The sequence below is a fragment of the Betta splendens genome, chromosome 16 (genome assembly GCF_900634795.4).
Source record: "Betta splendens chromosome 16, fBetSpl5.4, whole genome shotgun sequence".
In the NCBI taxonomy this organism is placed as follows: Eukaryota; Metazoa; Chordata; class Actinopteri; order Anabantiformes; family Osphronemidae; genus Betta; species Betta splendens.
In genome coordinates, this window is record NC_040896.2 from 5,696,663 (window position 1) to 5,723,091 (window position 26,429).

General features: G+C 47.3%; 2 protein-coding genes and 1 long non-coding RNA gene across 15 annotated transcripts in view; 2 read left to right on the forward strand and 1 right to left on the reverse strand.

The window, feature by feature from the left end:
* Positions 1-9,101, forward strand: part of nek11 (NIMA-related kinase 11) — a 32,591-nt gene extending 23,490 nt beyond the window's left edge. For 9 of the 11 annotated variants that reach the window (XM_055503373.1, XM_029128333.3, XM_055503372.1 and 6 more), the window contains one exon: positions 8,702-9,101. In XM_055503373.1, coding sequence (XP_055359348.1) covers positions 8,702-8,918 — 217 coding nt within the window. In that variant the 3' untranslated portion in view covers positions 8,919-9,101. The remainder of the gene's footprint in view (positions 1-8,701) is intronic. The other 2 variants (XM_041067777.2, XM_041067778.2) reach the window with 1 other exon arrangement.
* Positions 1,869-3,565, forward strand: LOC129603202 (uncharacterized). 2 transcript variants are annotated; one of them, XR_008692913.1, is made up of 3 exons: positions 1,869-1,964; positions 2,922-3,023; positions 3,259-3,565. It is a non-coding gene; the product is annotated as an uncharacterized LOC129603202 (long non-coding RNA). The 2 variants fall into 2 exon arrangements; XR_008692912.1 differs by lacking the exon at positions 1,869-1,964 and adding an exon at positions 1,971-2,299.
* Positions 9,102-15,677: 6,576 nt separating the features above from the next.
* The window catches only part of cpne4a (copine IVa), a 19,236-nt gene continuing 8,484 nt past the window's right edge, over positions 15,678-26,429 (reverse strand). For both annotated transcript variants that reach the window (XM_029128340.3, XM_029128339.3), the window contains 10 exons: positions 25,077-25,166; positions 24,344-24,442; positions 23,757-23,843; positions 23,326-23,385; positions 22,563-22,696; positions 22,201-22,255; positions 20,475-20,526; positions 19,185-19,318; positions 18,633-18,869; positions 15,678-17,860 (listed from right to left, as the gene is read on the reverse strand). In XM_029128340.3, the coding sequence (XP_028984173.1) occupies positions 17,729-17,860; positions 18,633-18,869; positions 19,185-19,318; positions 20,475-20,526; positions 22,201-22,255; positions 22,563-22,696; positions 23,326-23,385; positions 23,757-23,843; positions 24,344-24,442; positions 25,077-25,166 (1,080 nt within the window). In that variant the 3' untranslated portion in view covers positions 15,678-17,728. The remainder of the gene's footprint in view (positions 17,861-18,632; positions 18,870-19,184; positions 19,319-20,474; positions 20,527-22,200; positions 22,256-22,562; positions 22,697-23,325; positions 23,386-23,756; positions 23,844-24,343; positions 24,443-25,076; positions 25,167-26,429) is intronic.

Here is a 26,429-nt window from a genome sequence, read left to right on the forward strand (position 1 = left end):
ACAGTCTAAGCAAACTCCAAACTTCCCTCTCTCCGGACACTTCCTCCAGTTCAGCCCAGCCCAGGACCTGTTTGCCTTGGGAGACCCTACCAGGGGCATTTAGCCTACGACAACATAGCTCCCGGGGTCATTCAGGCACACAAACTCCTCCACCACGTTAATGTATGTTTCACACATAAATATTCAGTTTTTGACTGTTCAATGACTTTATATTAAACATTAAACATTTAGTTTCAATATTAAAAGTCACACTTTGGAGTCCTAACAGATGGTAATAAAAGGATTTAATGTGTGTGTGCTTAGCCTCACTCACAGTTTTTTATATGAAAAGTGACATAATCCGGGCCTGGCATTATGCACTAAAGTCAAGTTATTCATCATCATAGTTGAATATAAGGCCCATAGAGTATTACAGTATGACCTGGAAGTTTTGAATACTAATAAATCCAAAACTATACAGTAAAAATACACAAATCTTTGTGTGGTGATAGTACATCTCTAGTAGATCAGGGGGAATGTGGTCTGAGCCTGGAACTATGCACCAAAGTCAAGTTATTGATCATCAAAGTTGACTGTATTACAGTATGACATAGTACTTTCAAGTACTGCTAAATCCTAAACTATACTGTAAAAATACACAAATCTTTGTGTGGTGATAGCACATCACTAGTAGAATAAGGAGAAAGTGGTCTAAGCCTGGAACTATGCACCAAAGTCAAGTTATTAATCATGAAAGTTGACTGTATTACAGTATGACATGGTAGTTTTGAATACTAATAAATCCTAAACTATACAGTAAAAATACACGAATCTTTGTGTGATGATAGTACACATCTAGCAGAAATAGGAGAAAGTGGTCTGGGCCTGGAACTATGCACCAAAGTCAAGTTATTGATCATTAAAGTTGACTATACGGCCTATACAGTTACAGTATGAACTGGTAGTTTTGAATACTAATAAATCCTAAACTATACAGTAAAAATATACAGATCTTTGTGGGGTAATAGTACACCTCTAGTAGAACAAGAGGAAAGTGGTCTGAGCCTGGAACTATGCACCAAAGTCAAGTTATTAATGATTAAAGTTGACTGTATTACAGTATGACATGGTAGTTTTGAATACTAATAAATCCAAAACTATACAGTAAAAATACAAGAATCTTTGTGTGGTGATAGTACACCTCTAGTAGAACAAGAGGAAAGTGGTCTGAGCCTGGAACTATGCACCAAAGTCAAGTTATTAATGATTAAAGTTGACTGTATTACAGTATGACATGGTAGTTTTGAATACTAATAAATCCAAAACTATACAGTAAAAATACAAGAATCTTTGTGTGGTGATAGTACACCTCTAGTAGAACAAGAGGAAAGTGGTCTGAGCCTGGAACTATGCACCAAAGTCAAGTTATTAATGATTAAAGTTGACTGTATTACAGTATGACATGGTAGTTTTGAATACTAATAAATCCAAAACTATACAGTAAAAATATACAGATCTTTGTGGGGTGATAGTACACCTCTAGTAGAACAAGGGGAAAGTGGTCTGAGCCTGGAACTATGCACCAAAGTTAAGTTATTAATTATAAAAATTTCACAGTATGACATGGTAGTTCTAAATACTAATAAATGCTTAATTTTACAGTAAAAGTATACAGATCTTTATTAGGCGACAGTTTTTCTATATATGCAATATTTTGTTTCGTATTTTTCAATATTTTGAACAGACCAGACGTGTCGCTATGAAAAGAGGAAGTCGCGACGAGCGTGTTTTGTGCTCTGCTGTAAAGCGTGTAATACGGGCGCAAGACGTTTCTGAAGCGCGGCTGGCTGAACGACGGATGAACGAACGACGGCTCACTTGACCGCAGTATTTCAAACGAGGGTCCGTACAATGCTGGATTTGTTTAACGGCTCCTGTTGGAAAAAAAAGGATCTATTCCTAAAGTCCGTCATCCACTCACTGAAGTAAGTACATGCTTGATATTTATAATGTTTTAAAATGTTAGTTTGTCCGTTTAAAATGTAGTAACCTATGTGTGAGTCAAGTTACTAGCTAGCTATGCTAACGGCTACAGCAAGTCGAGCCTTTGTCCCCTTCAAATGTGCTCATGTGGGCTCCTGCAGCCACACACCTGTGTGGAGAAAAGCTAATGGCTAACGGCATCGAGCGGCTACAGGCAGGGAGCGGTGGGTCTAGCGTCTGTCCTTTTTCTGTAATCACATACACCTGCGGGGAACAGCTGATCGTTATCGCCCTTCCAGCGGCGACAGACAGGAAGCGGTGGATCTAGCTCGCTGTAGTAAGTTTGTGCTTGATACTTGTGATATCTAAATATGATAGTTGGGTCTGTTTAAAATGCAGTTACCCACATGTGAGACAAGCTAATCGCTAGCGTCGCTAACGGCTACAGTGAGTCAACCGAGCCTTTGTCCCTTTCAAATGTGCTACTCTGAGTTGGTGCAACCACACACCTGTGTGGGGAACAGCTAATAGCGATGGGCCTTCGATCGGCGACAGGCAGGAAGCGGTGGATCGAGCTTTTGTCCTGTTGACGTGCTGCCGCTCCTGTTTGTGTGTTGCGTTAGCCGTTAGCATGCCTTTAGGCCTTTGCACTTTAGAGCTACAGCTGGTCGATCGCTACAAAAAGAACCTGCAGAAGAACGCGGTTGTGTTTGTTATTACCCCGTCCTGTCCAGCCTAAATCAACTTGTGATTTGGGGTTATGTCATTGTTCTATCAAATTCTAACATGATTAGTTGGAATGATTACTGTGTTGTGTTTCAAGCTTAGTTGCTAATTAGTCACATCTCTACAATACCTGCTGCTTATCTGGTCAGTTACCTATAGCTTGTACCATAGCCATTATATTTGTAGGACCAATACAATTTACAGTAAATGTAACAGTCTTTTCTATACTGTAGGAGGGCAAATCCCAGTTGCCCACATGCAAGGAGGCTGTCAAACAGAGAAATCACTGCAGACTGTTGGTACACGGACATCTGCTGCCCAGCTCAGGAGTGAAGGTATGTAAGTTTGTATGTACCAACAGTAAGATAGGTAATAGAAGATTTTAATTGGTATATACTGTTTAGATTTTATATTTGAATTGTAACAACTGTTTATCTGTTGTTTTAGCACAGACAGGCCTGTCCTCTTGTTTGGTTTAATTTTCTGTCTGGAATTGTGTGTTCTTACATTAGAGAAGGTTTTGACCTACATAATAATTAACATTTCACTAATCTACAATTCTGATTGCAGTACCTTTTGTTTTGATGAGGTGATGGTGAGGACAGCCACAGCTTCCATCTGGTAGAGGACTGCTTCCGCTCAGTCTTCCAAATAGTGATGAGAACAAGGATCACCACATCTCCCTGTTTACCCTACTTTCATGCATTTCGTCTGCAAGGCCCTGCAAAAGCTTCTCCTTCGTCCTCAAACCCCCAGACTTCTTAATTAACTCAGTAACCTATACATTGCACATTGGAGTGTGAAGGTAACAGTTTGTTCTAGCTTTGGAGTAGTGGTGTATTTTTTTGGTTTACAATAAAGTTGGCTTTAACTATTATGTATTTCACTGAACTCTGTTTCTGAAGGGAAAACACTTTTATTTGGGAAATCATAGTATTGAAATTACATGTTTTTCTCTTTCTAATATGTTAAGCTATAAAGTTGAAGCGGCCATAAATAAAACGCATATAAATTATATATAAATAAAGTTAAAAAAATTCTTAATGAGTGTTGCACTCACAAAAAACACATTTTTACTCAAATGGTAAAGGAGTTATTCTACAGGTGGTCTACATCAATCATACTATGAGTGTTTTAGTGTTTTATCCATCAGGAAACTGCCTTCTTCTACAACCCAAGCATGAAGAGATGGCAACTCAGATTCTTCACCCCAGGAATCCTCAGCACCAGCTCACTAGCCTCAGTAGACTAGATACCTGTAACAACTTTAGATACAGAGACATATTACTGTCAAATTTATCATGAATGACAAAAAACATAATTAAAAGCAGTAAAAATACGTTAGGTCAATATATAATTTGAACCAATGCTTTTTGTTCCCAGGTAGGTCATGCAGTGATTGCTCTAAATATTAATGCACATTTTTTAAATAAAATTGTCAGAGCAGCAGCACAAGTAAGACAAAACAGTGAAATGTGTAAATGTAAAATGTATTTATATTATTTCAGCTATGCTCTCAAACTTATTTATTTGTATAATGTAAGCTAAAGTAGTGTTTTCTATTAACGAGAGTTTTCCAGGTAAGTCGTGTTGTGAATATTGAAGCTGCACACGCCCTTTAGCATACGCATTAGCAACCGCTAGTCGCTTTGCATAAATCAATTAAATTGAAGTAAATGCGACATTACCAATGAGACACATCTTGCATCAGCCGAAATGTGGTGACTTCAACAGCCTCCTCTTCAGCTTCAGGGTCAGATTCGGGATCGTAGACGTATGGTTCTACTACGCTACGAACTAGCTGGCTGGCTAACATCGGGCAGTTCTGTAGTGGGTCTTCTTCTTCTGTGGAGGATGGCGGTGGATTGTATTCTCAATGTCGCACTACTGCCACCTATTGTATCCTAACCGTGCGGTGGCTCGTATCCATGGAGCCAATTTAAAAAAAAAACAACAACAAAAAAGGTATGCGCTTCCGCACAGAGGTGTGGTGAGCAGCTTCGCTTGCGACACGCCCAGAAAACACAGCGTTTGCTGATGGAGAGTGAAAACCACACATTGACAGGGGCAGTGTGGACGATCTAAAGGGTTTTATGGGTTGAAAATTTACAGAGACCTTACTGAGACATTAAAGTCTAATATTTTTTAGAATGAAAAGCATGATATGACTCCTTTAATGTCAAGGCAGATATTGAGCCCACCAAATCTTTCACCAAAATCGTTTCCACATGGCCTCAGACTTTGGATCACACCAGCCGATGAGGTGTCACATTTGTGCTGTAACATGGTATTGTTTCAGGTTGGGGAGTGCTGTCTCCCCTGTACCTTAGGGAGTTGAAGTGTCCTACAGTATATGTAACCATAGGTCTAACTCCTGCCTAAATAAATGGTGAATTTATTTTATCCAATGTTATAAATTGTTTTTGATGTATTTCCAGTGGTAGCGACTGGCACAAATATAGGAGTTTCAGTAGCACATTCATTTTAATAGATTCTATTCTTGAGCTGAAATCTAGTAGGAGTGTAGCCCACCTATCTACGTCGTTTGAATCTATTCATTAGGTTTCACATTTTTTCTTAAATATTGTTGATCAATTTTGGTAACAGTTACACCTAGATTCCTAATTCCAGTTGGGAGCTTAATGAGAGCAGGTTTCAGAAGGACAACTGGGACCTTGTGTGGAAACCAAACCTCCAAACCTTCCTTTGACATTAGTTTGTCAGTGAGTTTCAGAATGTTCTGTGGGATGTGCAGCAGGATGTAGTGACAAGGTCTATATAAAACCCAGTGTCACGGCTCAACGTGAGCGAACAGGAGTGAAGGACCCAAACGCACAGCTCGGGAGACAGGACTTAGAACAAATAAGTTAGTTAAGAGTTAATTGGTATAAACCAGACGTTAGGCAAACACGTGGTCAAGCAGGCAGTAGTCAGAACCAGTGATCCAAACTCAGCAGAGGTACGGGCAGGGACAAGGCAAAGGCACGGTCAATATACAGGCACGAGTCAAAAAACCATGGACTTACTGAAAACGCTGGACATCTGACAAACAGGGTGCTTGAATGGACAATCTGGCAAACGGAACAGGTGAGTGCTGGAGCTTACTGTAAATGCAGGAGAGTAATTACTGATAGAGAACACCTGGTGATCACGTGCCTGAAAAGCAGAGGTGAACTAAGCAAGACACAACCGGAAGTGTAGGAAAATAAAACAGGAAATGAACATGACAACCTAAAACAACACAAACAGCCCAGATCATGACACCCAGGTCTGTTTACTGAAGCACATACAGTACTATACAACAACAACAAAACCCAACAAATCCCACATAGAGCAAGCTATGAATTGTAATTAAAAACTCCCTCTCTAACGCGGTCGAAACCTCCAGCAGAATCAGGCTGGATGTGGGCGGCCATCTGCCTCGACCGGTTGGGGTGAGGGGAGCGAGAGAGAGAAAAGCACAGCAACAGAGGACAGGCAGGATGGTTGGAGCAGGGACTGGACACAGGATGGTTGGACCAGAGACTGGACTGGACACAGGCAGGATGGTTTGACCAGAAACTGGACACAGGATGGTTGGACCAGGGACTGGACACAGGTAGGATGGTTGGACCAGGGACTGGACACAGGCAGGATGGTTGGACCAGAGACTGGACACAGGATGGTTGGACCAGGGACTGGACACAGGTAGGATGGTTGGACCAGGGACTGGACACAGGCAGGATGGTTGGACCAGAGACTGGACTGGACACAGGATGGTTGGACCAGGGACTGGACACAGGCAGGATGGTTGGACCAGAGACTGGACTGGACACAGGATGGTTGGACCAGAGACTGGACTGGACACAGGCAGGATGGTCGGACCAGAGACTGGACTGGACGCAGGCAGGATGGTTGGACCAGGTACTGGACACAGGCAGGATGGTTTGACCAGAGACTGGAAACAGGATGGTTGGACCAGGGACTGGACACAGGCAGGATGGTTGGACCAGAGACTGGACACAGGATGGTTGGACCAGAGACTGGACACAGGCAGGATGGTTGGACCAGAGACCATAGTCTCTCCAGCTTGTCCTGGGTCTTCCCCGGGGCCTCCTACCAGTGGGACATGCCCAGAATATCCCCCCAGGAAAGCGTCCAGGAGGCATCTGAACCAGATGTCCAAGCCACTTCAATTGGCTCCTCTCGATGTGGAGGAGCAGCGGCTCTACTCTGAGCTCCTCCCGGGTGACAGAGCGCTACACCTTATCTCTAAAAGAACAGCACAGCTGCTGCACTGATCCGTCTGTCAATCTCACTCCTTCCTTCCCTCACCTCCTGGCCTGATGAAGCCAACAGGACAACATCATCTGCAAATCTGCTGGTGCTCGTATCATTTCCATTGATCGTCTATCTTTAATCCAATTATGTAACAATAATGTTTGATTCAGTTTGCAGAAGTTTGGATGTGAGAATCTGTGTCTCAGCTCAGAGTTAAGATCAGTATCTGTGTTCGCTCCTTAAATAATCCAATTATTCCAGACAAACATGGCAGCACGTCCTGTGTGGATCTGTGTGATATGAACCACATTCAGTTTGTTTGTGCAGATTAAAGAGAGAGAAACAATGATACAGAACCAAGAAATCTGTAACGAAACATTTGGAAAATTGGAAAAAAAAAATTACTATGAAATCACTGTTTCTTCAACTGTAGCTCTTCTGCTCACTGTCTTCATCTGGTCCAACTGTCCTGTGTCCACTTACTGGTCCCGGCCCTCCGTCCGTGTCCACTTAATGGCCCCACCGACCTGTTTGTTCTGACAACTGGTCGAGGCAGATGTTCAGCCACATTGGGCCTGGTTCTGCTGGATGTGCTTTCTCTAATGAGCCACTTTTCTTCCCCATGGTAGCTATTAAAATAAACATAAACAAAATATAGGCATTCAAAGTAATTTATAGTTTTTACTTTTTTATTGAGAAACTTGCTCATTGTGGTGTTTGTTGGGTTTTAAAACTGGAGCCATAAAAAACGTGAATTGAATCATTTTCACAGAGTCTGAAAAGCTCCAGTTTAAATGAATTTCAGTGAAACTCTGGACTAAGACCAGCTCGTCTCATCTGTTTCGTTGCAGACAAGGATGAAACAGACGTTGAGTTTCATTCCTTCATTATTATGTGTCTCTGTTTTCTAAACACATGTGATTTCAGTTATTTGCAGTTCACTGAAACAACTTACTGATTCTGATTTTCTCTGTTTACGTCACTGTCTGGGTTTGATCTGGATCGTGCATTGTTTACCCACTGATGCAGAACTATCTTGGTGCTGTGCAACTGGAAGAAGCCTCACGAAACCAGTCTCTCTGTGGTTTTGCCTGTTCTCCCAGCAGAGTTGGGGCTCAGTGTTGCGGCCTGGGTTCTAGTCAGTGATGCTGGTTTGACAGCGTTAAATTACAGCATCTGAAGATGACAGTTCTTTAATCTGGAGTCCTGCTAGCACAAGATTAAGGAGAAGGTTATAGATATCACACGATGTAAATGTTGATGATCAAGTAGTTCTCATGTCGTATCTGGTCTTTATTTCTTTTGATCTGTTTCCAGAATCAATACAGTAAGTTTGACATGTCCCAGTTTATTTTGCCTCTATAGGCTCCAAACAAGTGATTTGTTCTAAATGTTTGCCGTCTGGGGTCAGTCACATGAACCTGCAGGAGACCAACAGCCTGGGTGAAAGGGTGAAGAGGAGACTGAGGGCGTCTGGAACAATCAACAACAAAGACTTAGAGACTGTCACTGATGTTTTGACAAAGATGAATAATTTTTTTTGTCACAGATCTAATGTGCTTCGTGAGACAGATTAAGTATTCTAAAAGGGAGGTGGAGTCGTGACAGGAACCCAGGAGAAGCACAAAGGGCAGTTTCTGTTCCCCAAATATTACGGGATGGGCTGTTTCAAATCTTTCCCATAATCCCCAGCTGTATCCTTTTGCTACTTAGCAAATGTTAGCCAGACCTGTGGTTGTGTGGCTGCCTGCAGGTCCATCTGTGGTCGCTGGGGTTCAGACACGTTCCAGAGGATCTATGAGGAGCTGAGGACGGCCCGGCAGCAGCAGCAGGACGGACATGCAGCTGCAGACGCTCTAAACCCGCACAACCAACCACACGTCGGCTTCCAGGTGGACCAGCTGCTCTTCTATGAAGAAGAGCTGCAGAGAGTGAGACAGCTTCAGGAAGACAGACACCTGTCTGACTGATCAGACGGGTCAACAGTCCCAGTAAAGACAGATTTGACCTTTGACCCAATCATCTCGCAGCAGCAGCTTTGTCGTTCTCACGTGATGATGTGTGATGTTCACTGTACCAGTTTACAGACAAGCAGTGTGTTAACAGCATAATTTATCCTGAACACAAGTGAAATAAAGAGAATTAATATGTTTGCTCCTCCGCGTTCACAGAACATCTCTGGTGCAGCAACACATGACATATCAGGTTTAGCGAAAGCAGCTGTCGTGACGTGGATCAGCGAGCGGCTGCTTATGCTCCTCGCTGGCAGCCGCTCGCAGGTGTTTATCCTCCTCTCGCTGCTTCATCTGCCTTTGGATGGTGATTTATTCAGTATTAGTTCATGCTTAACAACACCTGCAGCACCGTTATTACCTAATTAGACAAAAGGCAGTCAATGCTAATGAGACTTCTCCAAAAGCACGAGCTTTGTTACCATTCAAAACTGTGTCAGCAAGAAGGAAAACTGGACACAGTGCTGGAGAACCGTGACCTCAGACCCTGATGATGCTGTGTGAGAAAATGAAATTATTTTAATTAAACACTTTAATGGATTATTACAGCAAAGAGGGTTCAAACACAGTAAACTGCTTTCTTAGCTCTGTGCCCCTCATCATTGCATCACTACTGTACCTCAGGCTAATGTAAACTAGCAGGGGCTCAGTGGGAGCGATGACCCACCTCTGAGGCCTGCAGCTGAGGAGGATGTAAGCCCCGTCCGGACCACTGCAGTCACAGCTCCAGCCCTGCCAGAGGTTGGGGGTTGAACTCCCTCACAGGCCGTTAGATGAAAGGCTGAGCAATGGCTGTTTCTAAAACGGGGGAGCTAAAGCTGCTCCACCTATTGTAACATGTCCTGTGCCCTGAGCACACATTCAGGTCCAGAGATGTTGTATCAGGCAGAATAGTGTTCCTTAGTAGGTTTGAGAGTTCCACATTCTGTCCCTGTGGTGTAAATATCCCATAAACAAGCAGATGAGAGAGTTGTCTTTTGTGTGATTTATTATAGAAATAAAGGAAAATAAAAATTATAGGAAAAGCAAATCAAAAACATAGATGTTGATCGTGCACATCGACAAACCTAAATCCAGCTGGGAGATCAGTGCACACACCACGAAGGTGTGATGCAAAGAGCCCACAATCCTCAAGTTGCTTCTGCCTTTTAACCCCTTTCTGTGGCTCTGGTGGAATGTCTCTCTGTAGCAATGGAATTGTTTGTGACACCTTATCTCATTGTGAGTGAGTCTGCATCATCCTGTCTTGTTATCCAAAGGAAGGAACACCAAGCTTTGAAGACAAAATGCATTGGCTTTAACAGCCTTGGGTCTGGTGGGGAGTCAGATAGGATGGAGCCAGAGTCCGGGTGTAAAAGACAAACATATATCATAAATTATTAGTCAGTCAAATAGAATATCAGATGTTTAGACTTGATGTACGACAGCAGAGATTAGTTGTTTGTGTAAGAATGTTCAGTATTGAACCTAACCAGTCACAGAGCACTGTGACTGTGTTGAAAAGAAAAAGCACAAAAGCACAATTTTTCCCATTACAGTTGAATGTGAATGATGAGAAACCAAACCAAACAGGTCCAGGTCTGATTGCTTCAATTGTGGGTCAGTGAAGTCAAACTGGTAAAAGCTCTGGTTTGTAGGTAAATAATGTCAGAGCCTTAACGCACTGATTGTTTAGATCTTCAGACTGCTTTTCAGGAAGATTAAAAAACAGCTAAAAGCGAGACTGAGATAACGCCCCAGATCATAATGATCAATACGACAATTTAAGATCGTACATATAACGAAATGTTTACAGGCATAAAAAGGGTTAATGTGTTTGGATTTGCACACATCTGCCTCCTGACAAACAGAAAAGATGCATCAGCTTCTTCAGTGGAGCAGACGAAGCCTAAATCTGAACTAAACGCTTGTAGGCGTGAGGCTTTTGTGTTCTGGACGCTACGTTTGTCATTCAGCCCAGTTCCACATACAGTAGGTTCCAAACGCAGCCCTGGACTGTAAAATACAAAGACATCGTCATCCTTCAAGGTCAGTTTCTCTCAGCTTTATGCATATTTCATCAGCGAAGTCCTTAGCATTGGAGCAGCTCGGCCACCGGCGGCTCTCTGCGTCCTGATTTAAATAAAGGTTTGTGAGCTCAGCTCCATTAGTTCCTGGCTGCGCCGGCCTCTAATTGGTTCTGCTGCAAACTTGGCCTTTATTGTCAGATTTAAATAGCGGGAGGTGGTTTCACCTTCCAGCGCAATGAGCCCATCCCGACTCTGTCATTTACTCATTAGTGCTGGTGAAATGCTGCTGTTTATCCACCATCCGTCTGCACAAACTGTACAGTGAGTTGAACAGAGCCTCTGATCCGGACCCGTTAGCCACCTCGTCTCTGGGCTCATCTGCTCGCTGCGTGTTGCTCTGAGGTTGCGTCAGTGTCGCAGCGGCGTCTGACTGAGGCAATCTGCTCACATGAAATTTGACGGAGACAGTTTTTCTGAGCCGTTTCCATCAGTGTCATCAGTGACCAAGTAGCTGCTGGAGCCCAGATTCAACAGGTCGCCCACGGAAACATGCAGACAGTCCTCACGAGCAGTCGGACTCCAGGGACGCCATCAGTGGAAGCAGCAATGGTGCTGGTCTGACTGGAGGATGGAGCAGCTGGTCTCTGCACACCTGGCTCTGACTTACGGTTTTCTTCCCGTCTCGTCTGGCTCGGGCTCCCTGGTTCTGGTTTTGAAGCAAACCAGGACCTGGATTACCACATGTTAGGAACAAGACCCAGAACTCCAACCTGGATGTCATTCCCCTCCATCACACAGGATGCAGGATGTCCTTTTTTAACACCACATCATCCTGAAGGGCTGTATCGCTTGATGGCCCCTCCAGGAACAACTTGCAGCCAAAAGGCACAGCACGTCACCATCGTCCTCCAGAGCTGGAACCTGCAGTGAATCTGTGTCTGTTTGAGGGATTTGATTTGAAAGATGATGTTGGAACAAGGACCACAGGGAGCTTCACTCTGTGGACAACATGAGGCTGTCCATCACCGCTCTAATTATGCTCAGCACGTGCTCCATTTAAAGGCCTTTAATTTCCCCCAACACCAAAACCTCATTTATCGATAGCTCCGAGTTGTATTTAAATGCTGCCTGAATATTTTCGTCTCTGCCCCAAAGCCTGACTCTTCTTTCAGGACGCACAGTTTGAGAGTGAAGTCAGGCAGAAAGTGAGGCACAGAGGGGAGCTTTACCACAGGCATCAGCGTCTGAAGACCCCAGGGGCCGCACAGGGTTGGAAGGTACCGGTCCAGAAGGTCCAGCAACATGACGTTCAGCAGGTCCAAGCCGTGTGAACAGCCTTTCTGAGCCCAGGTCACTTTAAACATTCACCCGAGAAAGAGCTTGTGTGTCAGGTGGGTCGGGAAGAGCCACAGCAGATCAATGGGTCGGGAAGAACCAGAGCAGGACGCTGGGTCAGTGGCTCGAGAAGAACCACAGCAGAACAATGGGTCGGGAAGAACCAGAGCAGGACGCTGGGTCAGTGGCTCGGAAAGAACCACAACAGAACAATGGGTCAGGGGGAACCACAGCAGGTGGTTGGGTCAGAGAGAACCACAGCAGAACAATGGGTCGGGGAGAACCACAACAGGAACCTGGGTTCGTGGGTCGTGGTATACCACAGCAGGTCGCTGGGTCGGAGAGAACCACAGCAGAACAATGGGTCGGGGAGAACCACAGCAGAACAATGGCTCGGGAAGAACCCAGAGCAGGACGCTGGGTCAGTGGCTCGAGAAGAACCATCGCAGAACAATGGGTCGGGAAGAACCAGAGCAGGACGCTGGGTCAGTGGCTCGGGAAGAACCACAACAGAACAATGGGTCAGGGGGAACCACAGCGAGTCAGTGGGTCGGAGAGAACCACAACAGAACAACGGCTCAGGGAGAACCACAGCAGAACAACGGCTTAGGGAGAACCACAGCAGAACAATGGGTCGGAGAGAACCACAGCAGAACAATGGGTCGGGGAGAACCACAGCAGAGCAATGGCTCGGGAAGAACCAGAGCAGGACGCTGGGTCAGTGGCTCGGGAAGAACCACAACAGAACAATGGGTCAGGGGGAACCACAGCAAGTCAGTGGGTCGGAGAGAACCACAACAGAACAATGGCTCGAGAAGAACCACAGCAGAACAATGGGTCGAGGAGAACCACAGCAGGTGGGTGGGTCTGTGGGTCGGAGAGAACCACAGCAGAACAATGGGTCGGAGAGAACCACAACAGGTGGGTGGGTCAGTGGGTCGGGGAGAACCACAGCAGGTGGGTGGGTCTGTGGGTCGGAGAGAACCACAGCAGAACAAAGGGTCGGAGAGAACCACAACAGGTGGGTGGGTCAGTGGGTCGGGGAGAACCACGGCAGAACAATGGGTCGGAGAGAACCACAACAGGTGGGTGGGTCAGTGGGTCGGGGAGAACCACAGCAGAACAATGGGTCGGAGAGAACCACAACAGGTGGGTCGGTCAGTGGGTCATGGAGAACCACAGCAGGTCGGTGGGTCGGGGAGAACCACAGCAGGTGGGTGGGTCAGTGGGTCGTAGAGAACCACAGCAGAACAATGGGTCTAGGAGAACCCCAGCAAGTTAGTGGTTGGGAGAGAACCATAACAGAACAATGGCTCAGGGAGAACCACAGCAGAACAATGGGTCGGAGAGAACCACAGCAGAACAATGGGTCAGGGAGAACCACAACAGCACACTGGGTTGTTGGGTCGTGGAATATCACAGCAGGTCGGTGGGTCGGAGAGAACCACAGCAGAGCAATGGCTCGGGAAGAACCAGAGCAGGACGCTGGGTCAGTGGCTCGGGAAGAACCACAACAGAACAATGGGTCAGGGGGAACCACAGCAAGTCAGTGGGTCGGAGAGAACCACAACAGAACAATGGCTCGAGAAGAACCACAGCAGAACAATGGGTCGAGGAGAACCACAGCAGGTGGGTGGGTCTGTGGGTCGGAGAGAACCACAGCAGAACAATGGGTCGGAGAGAACCACAACAGGTGGGTGGGTCAGTGGGTCGGGGAGAACCACAGCAGGACACTGGGTTGGTGGGTCGTAGGAAACCACAGCAGGTTGGTGGGTCTAAGAGAACCACAGCAGGTGAGTGGGTTGGTGGGTCGGGGAGAACCACAGCAGCTGCTCTTCAACAAATCGCTGCTTGTTAGTGCAGCTTCATCATCTTCTGGAGAAAATAACACTTTTGGATCCTCCTCCAGCTTTAATGAGGCAGAAGCACTTATTTAAATGTGTGTTTCTGCAGCCTGCTGTAATTGGATCAGCGCCACATATTGAACTGGGCCAATGTCAGCTGTCTGTTTAAAGCATTACCCATAATCCCCTCCTGCCTGCTCTCCGCTCGGTGAGTGAGCGACACAGAGCAAGGATCCCTGCAGGTCAGGAAATGAGTTCTGTTGGGTTCTGTTGGGATCTGTGTCTCCTGGGATGAATCAGGAATGGGCCACAGATGAGACAAAGCAAGTCAAAGCTAAGCATCCACGGGTTCTGGAGTTGAAGCTGCCAGAAAGCTGATGGTTGTACTGTAGTTGTCAGGACAGGATCGGGCCAGGAAGTAGTTCTGTTACAGTATGTGCTATCAGGTAACAGAACCCATACGCTGCGTATCCTCTGGAACCCGCTGGAACCGCTGGATGCCGAGTGCTGCTGCTGAGAGGAGCTCAGTCTTTAGACTCAAGCAGAATCTGCTACTGTACAAACATTAGAAGGCGCTCAATAATTCAGACGTGTCTTTGAATTAATGATAGCGGAGGACGTGAGGCAGAATCCCTGGGCCCGGCTGGCGTTTAGCTCAATATGATAATGACTGTCCCCAGCGGAGCAGCGAGCCGTCACTCAGCTCCGTCTTTCATCCCAGTCCAGTATCAGCAGCGCTCCTCATCTCATAGGAGAGCGAGCAGAACGACGTTAGCGCTGAGCTAACTCCGTCGCCACCTCTAACACTGATCATGGAGGCCTGAGGCTGCTGTGCTGTGGTCTGTGGTGAGCGTTGCTTGGTCCAGAACAGATGCTGGATCAGATCTCTGGGACGGAGCTTCCAGTGGTAAAGCAGCATCTGTAACAGATCAGTTCACGGAGCTTCGTCAAAGAATGAGACTCATTTATCACAGATTGGATTAAGCAGGTTCCTACTTCCTGAAGATGGTTTTGACTTCATGTTCGGGACTCTGACAGCAGCTTTTGTCCTGCTGACAGAGTAAAAACCTCCTTGGTGCGTCTCCTCCTGCTCCTGAAGCCGTCACGCCTCCAAACATAATTACTGCTGCTGTTGAGAGCCACGCTGAGGACGCTGGGACATCTGGGAAGCTGTCCTTTATTTGCTGCTTTGCCCCTAATTCTAAAATCCACACAAGCCATTACTGCAGACTGACACTGCTCTGGTTGTACGTGGTCCATATTTCTGTTCCATAAAAACATGTTTATTTATTATCTAGTTCTTTCACTGTGGTCAGCAAAGAAAGATTTTTAATGTGCACATGAAATAAATACTTAAACTAGTTTATTCTGATTAATAAGGTGCAATGCAATGCAAAGATAAATCATTCTTTAACTACTGTAACTCACTGGATCAATAGCTCACTAGCCAGTAGCACACTGACTCAATGAGTCTCAGTCAGTCGCCCATCTTCACTCTTTTATTCCACATGAACCAGTGACATAAGGCCTTTATTATAATAAATCATTTTTATTGTTTTGCACACAATACTGCATGTTAACGCAACAGAGGTCAGAGGTCATGTGACCCAACACCTGCCTGTCCTAACGTGTGAATCTGTAATGACTGAGAACCAAACTCTGTCTCAGAGGAGTTGCTCAGCCACAGCAGAACAAATAATCATTTCATGAAAAATGACCTTTGAACCACTTGATGGGCTACACACATGTAAATCCTGAGAGGAAATTAAAATCAAGCCATACTGTGCGATATGTCACGCTTCAATTAAGTGATGTGAAGAAAAAAGGTTTAATGATGAAATGCTTTGGGGAAAGCTGCTTGCTGTCACCAACAACAAAGAGTCCAGCACAGGTTTAAAGACTCAACAATCACACTTATCTGGATCCCAAAATGGAACTTTGGAGGGATGATTAATATTGTCTGGCCCTATTATGCCGGAGCATCAGGTCTGTTTGCTACTGTTACTACTATTTAGGCTTTCCTATTCTTATTTACCACCAGAAGCCTCATATACTGCCTACTGTAGCTTAGTCAGCTATGTGAAGTTCAATCCTGGTTTGGAACTACTATGACTGAGGCCACTTTTCCAAAGCCCACGACAAATATTGAATGAGGTCCACAAAGACAGAGGCAGGTGTTGTGGCACATATTGACAAAAATCTATCACCATAACCAGATATTCAGTTTGTGCTTTTATATCTACTCACACACTTTCATTGATATGTGAACATGCTTGGGAGTAGAACAGCCCCATCACTGGGTACAGTGTAAACATCTTTATTACTCATAATACTCACTACCAGGAAACAGAGACCACAAGGACCAACGTCCTTCATGGAGATTTGCATGCAAAACAACAGTTCATGCATCTGCCTCGCCTTGAGAAAAACAGAGGATGCAGACGTTCGTGAAGGCAGCTCGCTTGTTCTGGCAGAGATCCAAAACGCTTCACAACATACAAACCTTACAAATGTAGCAAAGTCTCATTAAACTCTTAGAAAATCAAAGCATTGAGATGGAGGGTGGGTCCGTAGGTTCCTTCCTCGGTTCCCTGCCTGTCATGCTGTCTGCAGGGTAGCCATGAACGTTCCGGCTGCTCAGCCGGTGTTGGCCCTACATGGACAACAGATGCTAAAGATGCTACAGTTAGCAGTTTTACACATGGGATGTCCCATAAAATGAGTTCCTGTCTGATTCAAACCCTTTTGCTTGATATCTCTTGATGATGAGCTAGGAGCTGGTTCTGGGTGGGTTCTGGGAGCGACTTCTGAACCTTTTTAAAAGGCTAGCCATTGGTAATCTAATGGTACCAGTTAGCAGCACTGCTACCTGTTAGCAAAACGTATATTCAGAGACTCTGTCTGTAGTGTGGGTGTGAAGACTGCTCTGTCCACCAGAACCAGCTCCAGCTCCAGCCTCACAGAACCATCTCACATCTGGCAGTTTGTAGGAGGCTACATAGCTTGTTAGCTTCCTATGCTTAAATGCTTCTACCTATTCACTCTTGAGGTGGTTTCTGGTTGGTCCCTAGTCCAGGTACTTGTGTGTAGCTCACTATAGATCTCTGCATAGATTTACTTTTCATCTGCTAAGAAATGAAGTGAATCCATTAGATTCTGATACAAGGAACATAAATGTTGACTACAGGTCTGATATGCAACATGCTACATGCGTCTAATTCCACTCCTGGCTAATAATGACTGCACAACCTGCTTTACTGTTTGTGACTAGTGCTTGATGATGAGCTACTGTCTCCTCAGTCCTGCTCTGATTCACTCTCCATGGTGTCCAGACGCTCCTGCTTCCAGGACGAGTAAAGAACTGTCGGTGGAAACGGCCTGTTCTTTTACCTGAAGCTCAAGATTCTCATTCTCCCACATCAAAGCTTTGCCTCCATCTAACATCTAAGTGAATGACTTCATGCTAAAATGCCACATGTAGCACCTTTAACATCTGCAGTAACAAAGATAAAATACAGTAAAAGGTTAAAGGTCAGTCTGGGAGAGGTTGTGCTGTCGATGGAAGCCGGGGTAGATGTGCTCATGGGCCAAACGGCCTGGAAGACTGGTACTGGCTGGACACTTTGGGCTTGATGCCTTTGCTGTTGTAGTAGTCCACCACCTGGTTGGGCACTTCAGCTAGCACACTCTTAGCCAGAGCAGCCGGCGATGCCTGCAGAGGACAGTGACAGGGGATGAGCCCGATCATCTGCCAGCTCCAGCTACGCATTATGCAATTCCTCCCTCAGGCTGTAGCTTGACTTTCCTTGTTTTAGTTCACTTCATTACAGTAAAGCAGCTGATCACATTTCAGATCCATCACCATGAATGTTTAATAACCTGTCCTCCTGTCATAGCATTAGAGAGTAACGACTCCGTAACCAGCTGCTTTCTGACAAGCATTCATGTGTTCCTGCTCGGTCTGCAGCTCAGGGACACGTGTAGTGGTGGGAACTGACACCTCCCAGAACCGGGGCTGTGGAGTAGCCTCCTGTCCAGGATCAACCCCAGATGATGGCTGGATGCGTCGGTCAGCTTTTATCCATTCATGCATAGAATGGATTAGGACGTACAGAAGAGCAGTTAAGATGTAAAACAACACAACCGCTGCTCAGTCACATTAGCTGATTGTGTGAACACTGCGTCTAAAGCAGAATTAGCCCTAGCTGCTCGTTCTGCTGCTGACGTACTGTCCTGTGTAGACTGTAGCCTACAGACTCATACCAGCTGCAAAAAAGACACTTCTACCAGCATGAATGATGAAATACACGCCCAAAGCATGAGTTTCATGATGAGCAATGTAAAGTTCAGTTGGATGGAAACACACAAAGCAGCACCTTCAGGTTCGTTACATGTGACTGTCAGCAGGTGCAGAAACGAACCATAAGCCACAGGAAGCAGTGATGGAGAGAAAATGTACTGAGGACTTGTCTCCAATCACTCACATGTTTGAAGTTTCGGAAGGGGACGAACTGGACGATGTCTCGGAGGACAGGCTCCCCTTTGGGCGACCGCAGGATGCCGTCGTCTCCATCCAGCATCTGCATGTCGCTGAAGTCAGCGTTCCCCACCCCAACAATGATGATAGACATGGGCAGGTGGGAGGCCTGGACAATGGCCTCCCTGGTGTCAGCCATGTCAGTGATTACTCCGTCCGTCAGGATCAGCAGAATGAAGTATTGCTGCATGTAGAGGGAACAGGTCAATATCTGACATGGATCAACAGTGTAAAACGTGATTACGAGACTAACGAGACTATCATCTTCCACTCATTTGCTGGAAGATCAGTGCAGCACAGGAAACTGTCCCTGATGACCTGATCTCCACAAGAAGCAGCTGCTCAAAGGATCTGTCAGCTGTTTTCACAGCTGATGCTGCTGAGCTGAATTCTTTCGCTTTGAACAGAGAGCCTGGCTGCCATTGAACACAGCACTATGCAGGAGGAAGGCTCGTCTGTCGACCAGACGAGTCGACCTCTGACCCAGGCCCCTCCTCACCATGGCCTCTTTGGTGTGGACCTCCTGGGAGGCAGTTTTGGCAACCTTCTGGATGATGGGGGCAATGTTGGTGGGCCCGTAGAGCTGCAGTTTGGGGAGGCAGGCCTGGTAGGCCTCCACCACACCCTGAATCCCTAATGGGAAAGGGAAGACACATCACAAGAGTCAGCAATGCGCTAAGCTACCCAAGTATGTCTACCTACACCAGGAGTGGCCAACCCTGGTCCTCGAGAGCCACTGTCCTGCTGGTTTTCCAACTGTCCCTGTCCCAGCCAATACTGATTAACTTGATCGGGTGTGTCAGTTAGCTGCTGATTGACTGAACACACCTGGTCAAGGTAATCAGTATAGGCTGGGACAGGGAGAGGTGGACCAGGGTTGGCCACTCCTGTTCTAGGCGCTTTAGGATCATGTGTCCCATTTGTAAATACAGTTTAGTTGGACTCAGGTCAAATGTCCTTCAGGAACTTGGCTCTGTTCTGGTTTGAAAGTGTGTCAGGACACGGCTCGGTTTCGTCTGTACATTGACTGTCTGTGACATGAGTTCATGAAATGTCCCCTGGCGTCTTTGTATCCTCCACATTAATTAAGAGTGTCCTCCACACCCAGGGCGCGACTGAAGTTCACACACTCAGTGTTAATTAAGAAGCGTCTGAGTCGAAGAATCGATGTCCTTTGACAGACGAGAGGTCGAGAGACCTTCATCCAATCCAGCGCCAGACCTCTCTCTGAGCCCCAACAGCTGATCAGTGCTGGTTCCATCAAAATGGCCCCACTGCTGTTTTGTTAGAAACGCTACATAATGGTCTTAAATAAATAGGAGTGTCAGATTTAGAATGTTTTCCTCTTATCTCAGCTCTTTGACTCCATCAAGTTTTAAACGGCTAAAGAACATTTGCTCAGAGGCTGAAACAGGAGCAGAACTAGTCTTTCATTCAAGATGAAAGAAGATGTCAAAGTGATAATAACACATAGATATTATTGTAGTATTACTGTAGTAGAACTGTAGTAACTGTCGTGGTACTGTCGTGCCACTGTAGTAGTACTGTAGTAATATTGTAGTAGAATTGTAGTAACACTGTAGTGGCACTGTAGTACTGTAGTAGTACTGAGAACCGCTGTACCAGCCCCAGACTGACTGACTGTCCTTCTCTGATCTTCGTCACCTGAGCCTCCATCATCAGAGGCTGGAATCGACCGGCTCCTCATCATCACTCTCATTCTCCCACATCAAAGCGTTGCCTCCATCAAATATTTGAGGGGCTTTTTTCAAAGAATCAAAGCTCTTACCTGCACACTCTGGGATGTCCTCATTAAAATTCACCGCAAAGTCATGGGAGACCTGAAGAAGGATAAGAGGGGGACACACAGGAAGTGTGTTTGATCTGAGCATCAAAAAAAAGGGTTCCAACATCAATGGAGCTGCTCCGTCCGTCCGTCCGTTCATTTTCGGTCTGTCTGTCCGTCCGCATGTCTATTGTCTGTCTGTCCGTCAGTCTATTGTCTGTCTGTCCGTCCGTCCGTCCGTCCGTCCATTTTCGGTCTGTCTGACCGTCCGCATGTCTATTGTCTGTCTGTCCGTCAGTCTATTGTCTGTCTGTCCGTCCGTCCGTCTATTGTCTGTCTGTCCGTCCGTCCGTCCACTTTCGGTCTGTCTGACCGTCCGTCCATTTTCGGTCTGTCTGACCGTCCGTCCATTTTCGGTCTGTCTGTCCGTCTGTCTGTCCGTCCGCCCATCTATTGTCTGTCTGTCCGTCCATCCGTCCGTCCCTCCATTTTTGGTCTGTCTGTCCGTCTGTCTGTCTGTCAGTCCGTCCATTTTTGGTCTGTCTGTCCGTCTGTCTGTCAGTCCGTCCATTTTTGGTCTGTCTGTCCGTCTGTCTATTGTCTGTCCGTCCGCCCGTCTATTGTCTGTCTGTCCGCCTGTGTGTCTGTCCGCCTTTGTGTGTGTGTGTGTGTGTGTGTCTGTCCGTCCGTCCATCCGTCTGTCTACTGTCTGTTTGTCTATTGTCTGTCCATCCGTCCGTCCGTCCGTCCGTCCGTCCGTCCGTCCGTCTGTCTGTCTGTCTGTCTGTCTGTCTGTCTGTCTGTCAGTCCATTTTTGGTCTGTCTGTCCGTCTGTCTGTCAGTCCGTCCATTTTTGGTCTGTCCGTCCGCCCGTCTATTGTCTGTCTGTCCGCCTGTGTGTCTGTCCGCCTTTGTGTGTGTCTGTCTGTCCGTCCGTCCATCCGTCTGTCTACTGTCTGTTTGTCTATTGTCCATCCGTCTGTCTGTCTGTCTGTCTGTCTGTCTGTCTGTCTGTCTGTCCGGCAGTCTATTGTCTGTCTGTCCGTGTCCGTCTGCCTGTCCGTCCGTATGTCCGTCCGTCTGTCTACTGTCTGTTTGTCTATTGTCTGTCCATCCGTCCGTCTATTGTCTGTTTGTCCGCCTGTGTGTCTGTCCGTCCGTCCGTCTATTGTGTGTGTATGTCTGTCTGTGTCATCGTTTTGTTTTCTGATCTTTAGGTGACCATGGAGATCACCGTGACAACTGCCCAGTGACTCTTGCTGCCTTTAAGTGAAAGTTTAGAGGTTGGCTTGTTTCTTGATTGAGATGATCAGATACTGTAACACTAGTGGGGAACGCTCTCAGTTCGTAGTCGTTTTGCTGTCAGACCAGTTTCCCACTGAGCAGATACACATCTTCACATGGAAGCTGAACCTGAATTGAAGCACCACTGTGACAACAGCAGGATCCGTGACGAGCTCACTCACTCCTCATTGGCCTAAAGCAGAAGCGCTTTGAGCTTGACTGGTCATTAGAATGATATTTTTAGTTGTTGTTTAAATGGTGATTATCAGAACACGATGTGAGCGGTGTCAGTGTGATGTGAGGGGTCACGGGGGGCGATTCATCCGACAGCCCCCTGACGAGCTGAGGAGGAGGAGGCGGGCTGCTAATCACCTGCGTCTGACGGGGTCTGCCCCCCGCTGACACAGTGCATGCTGGGAGAGGCGGCGAGCAGTGCTTCAATTACCTGGTAGTCAGGAGGGATCCGGGCGCCGAAGCCAAACGCCGGAAACATTTTATCACTAGAACAGAAAGAAGAGAGCGCGGGGGTAAAAATGGAAGCGAGAGGCTGAGGGTGTGATTGGACAACTGTCAGCAGGTGTTAATGAGCTCGTTTAGGCCACAGCTGGTTCCAGGGGAGGCTGCTGATTGGCTGTGGGACGGTCGAAAGCTGAACACTTGGGCCTGATGTTCGTTTACAGTTTTTACTTCAAATATTCAAACACAACCTTCACATTTAAAACACAAACACGGTGACATTTGTGAATGGTGGACATTTCTGAAGAACGGGTTCTGTTCTGGACTTCTGTTCTGGGGTTCTGGACTAACCTGTCATAGTCCTGGCAGATCTCCCCCACAGCCACCAGTGCCTTCAGGTACTCGTTGGGTTGGAAGGGGTGGATGTAGTGCAGAGAGCAGCTGTTCCGGGGATCTCCGTTGGAGGCGGTGAAGTCCACGGCTACCTGAGGAGACGACAGCCAATCAGAGACGAGAGCCGCTCAGGTGCAGCTTAACTGAGGTGTGCTGCTTCTCAGACTGGGTCAGTGTGCTGCTGAACCCGGGCCACTCGTTCCTGGTTTGCTGAGTGATGCTGCTTCAGCCAATGAGCGATGCTGAGCACTTTACACAATGTTTACTACAGGCTGTGTTTCCTGTGAGCAGAGCGGGCCGGGCCTGATAAACATAGCTGAGAATGGGCTCAGGTTCGGTTCCCTTCATGTTTGTGTCATCAGCTGATACAGGCTGTGTTCGGTGATGACATAGTAGCTTGCTTCAAATGGTGCAACACAGCTGAACATCGTGTCTCTACCTGGCAGTCCAAAGTAACTTCACACCCAGTGGTTCTGGACAGGTTCTGTCCTGTTGGTTTAGGTCCGTGTTGTTGCTTATGATGGATGATTGCTTTCATCTGTTCATCAGCTAAGTTTCATTTTAGCTCAGTGAAGCATTGCCACACTGGTTTCACTGATTGGATTCCAGTGAGGGCAGCTGGTGCTAACTGGGACAGTGGGGCTGCTGAACATGTTGTCATGGCTACCGTTGCCATGGTGACAGCAGCCGTACCGAGGACACCGAGCGCGGGTGTACTCACTGTAAACTGGATCTGACAGCCTCCCATGATGTAATCCAGGAACGAGTGCATCTTGATAATCTGCAGAGAAAATACAAACAACAACCAATCACAGCGCTTCAGCCCGTTCTGGTTTCAGGCCCGTCTCTGGCACCGGACAGGCTGTCTGGGCCGGAACCCGTCTGTCATTGTCTAATTCAAATCTAGACGGTACCAGCTGAGCTTGAGGTTGTTCACAGGTCTGCTCACTAAACACCTGTCCAACCTTCAGGACGTCTCAGAGGTTCTGTCTGAGTTAAATGTGGTGAAACAGCGTCTGCACGGAGCGATGGGGTAAACCGGGTCCAGCGGTTTGTCAGCCGGGTCGATGGGAAAGGGGGAATGTATTGTCCAGGTCCTCAAGTGTTTAGGTGAGCAGATCCGTGAGAAGTCGACAGAATCGAACCGCTCACCTTGCACTGGTTCAGAATGACGATCCCAGAATTCTTGTAGTTCTTTTTCTTGGTTCTGTATTTGGGGTTGATGCACGGCCACTGCATCTGCAACACACACCGGCAGGAAGTGGGTCAGCGTCAGGAACCTGACCTGGTTGGTTCTCACTCCAGAACCTTCTTTGTTCTGGACCTTAAAAGGAAACACGTTCACCAAACAAAAAAGACTGGCTTCTGGTTTCTGAACTCTTTACTGGTCCAGAACCAAGGACCAAGGCCCGGTTAGTTCAATCACAAGCACCAGGAGCCTTTAGTTCAGAGTCTATGGATCCATGTTTACAGGTGACTTTAAATCTATCCTGAACCTGTGACAGTAAATCAACCACCCTCTGCGTTTCCAGCCCAATAAGGCTCATGGACCGGTTCTGCCAGACGCACACACTGGACCATTCCATTATTGTAGAAAACTCTGCTTCCTGTCATGAATAATGAGCGGCACAAGCTCAGCTCCTCCGGCCAGTTCAGGCTACAGCGGTTAGCACAGCTGGGGACTCCCGCGGGTACCGGGTCAGCGGGCCTCGACCCGTCCGGTCTGTGCGGATCCTTACCTGTCGTCCGTCGATGGCTCCTCTCATCTCCTTGAACGTGGCCTCGAACTCTCCGATGTAGTCGTGTTTCCCGTTGGAGTCCCAGTCCCACACGGTGCACTGGCAGAAACACAGCGATCACATCAGATTACTGCAGCTCCACCTGTTTGTCCTGAGGAGCCGCTCAGACCGGACCCTGTGGTTCTTCGCGTAGCGGCAGCGTCTCCCGCCTCACCAGAACCATTAAGGCTGAAGGAAGCAAGGCGTCTAGGTGTTAACGAGCCCTTCGTCTCAGAGCGAAGACGCTAATTAAACCTAAACATGGAGATGAGGTCCAGACTCTCAGTGAGGTGGCGGCGCCTCAGAGGGTCAAAGGCTTCTCACTGGACCCAGAACCACAGTCCAAACGCTGAGGAGCGAAGGACGCCTCACACAGTCACTGCTCTGATGGAATCACTGTCCTGTCAATCACCGTCTCAGATCAGAGACGAGAGTTTCACTTTAGTCTGAATTGTTCCTGCGGATCTGAGTTCAGTTCTAATCATCGTCATCGTGAGCGGCTCAGTGGGCTCAGACGGCGCCAGGAGCCTGGACCCGCTGTGACCATGTGACCCACTGCCGCAGCCAATCAGACGCCCTCATTTAGACCGGAGCCAGCCTCCATCGACTGATACCAGAGAGCGGTGTCAGCGCTAGGTCGCAGCGAGGGCGTCCGCTGGCCGCGGTTCCGGTACCGGTACCGGCTGGTGTTTACCTGCAGCTTGCGTTCCTGGTCTCCACTGCAGAGCGAGTTCAGAGACACTTTGAAGGTTTTCCATACTGGGTTCAGGTTGTTCATGACGGTCTGAGACACAGAACCAGAGAGAACATGAGGAACGGACAGTAGCTTAACACAGTGAAGCCTGAACCCAAAACCGAACCTAAGATCAGAACAAGAACCAGAACCTTAGCATGAACCCTAACCAGAACCTTAGCCTAAACCAGAACCAGAACTTGAGCGTGAACCAGAACCCGAGCCTAAACCTGAACCAGAGCCTGAACCTGAACCAGAGCCAGAACCAGAAGCTGAGCCTAAGCCTGAGTCTGAGCCTGACTCAGAACCCAAGTCTGAACTTGACCAGAGCCAGAGCCAGGGCCAGAACCAGAACGTGAGCCTGAACCAGAACCTGAGCATGAACATAACCACAAGTGTGAGCCTGAGCCTGAACCAGAACCAGAACCAGAACCAGAATCTGATCCTGAATCTGGACCAGAATCTGAGTCTGAACCTGAGCCTGAATCAGTATTTGAGCCTAAACCTGCGCATGAGCTTGAGCCAGAACCAAAGCCTGATCCTGAGCCTGAGCCTGAGCCAGAACCGAAGCCTGATCCTGAGCCTGAGCCTGAGCCAGAACCGAAGCCTGATCCTGAGCCTGAGCCTGAGCCAGAACCAAAGCCTGAGCCTGAACCAGAACCAGAACTAAAGCCTGAGCCTGAACCTGGACCTGAACCTGAACCAGAGCCTGAAACAGAGCCTGAGTCTGAGCCAGAGCCAGAACCAAAGCCTGATCCTGAGCCTGAACCTGAGCCAGAACCAGAACCAGAGCCTGAACCTGAACCAAAGCCTGAGCCTGAACCTAAACCAGAGCCTGAACCTGAACCAGAGCCTGAACCAGAGCCTGAACCAGAGCCTGAACCTGAACCTGAACCAGAGCCTGAACCAGAGCCAAAGCCTGAGCCAGAACCAAAGCCTGATCCTGAGCCTGAGCCAGAACCAAAGCCTGAGCCCGAGCCTGAGCCTGAACCAGAACCCGAACCAGAACCTAAGCATGAACCAGAACCTAAGCATGAACCTGAACCACAGGTGTGAGCATGAGCCTGAATCAGAACCAGAATCTGATCCTCAATCTGGACCAGAACCTGAGTCTGAACCTGAGCCTGAATCAGTATTTGAGCCTAAACCTGCGCATAAGCCTGAGTCTGAACCAGAACCAAAGCCTGAGCCTGTGCCAGAACCAAAGCCTGAGCCTGAGCCAGAACCAGAACCAGAACCAAAGCCTGAGACTGAACCACATACAGAGCCTGATCCTGAACCTGAGTCTGAACCTGGGTCTCAATCAGAACCTGA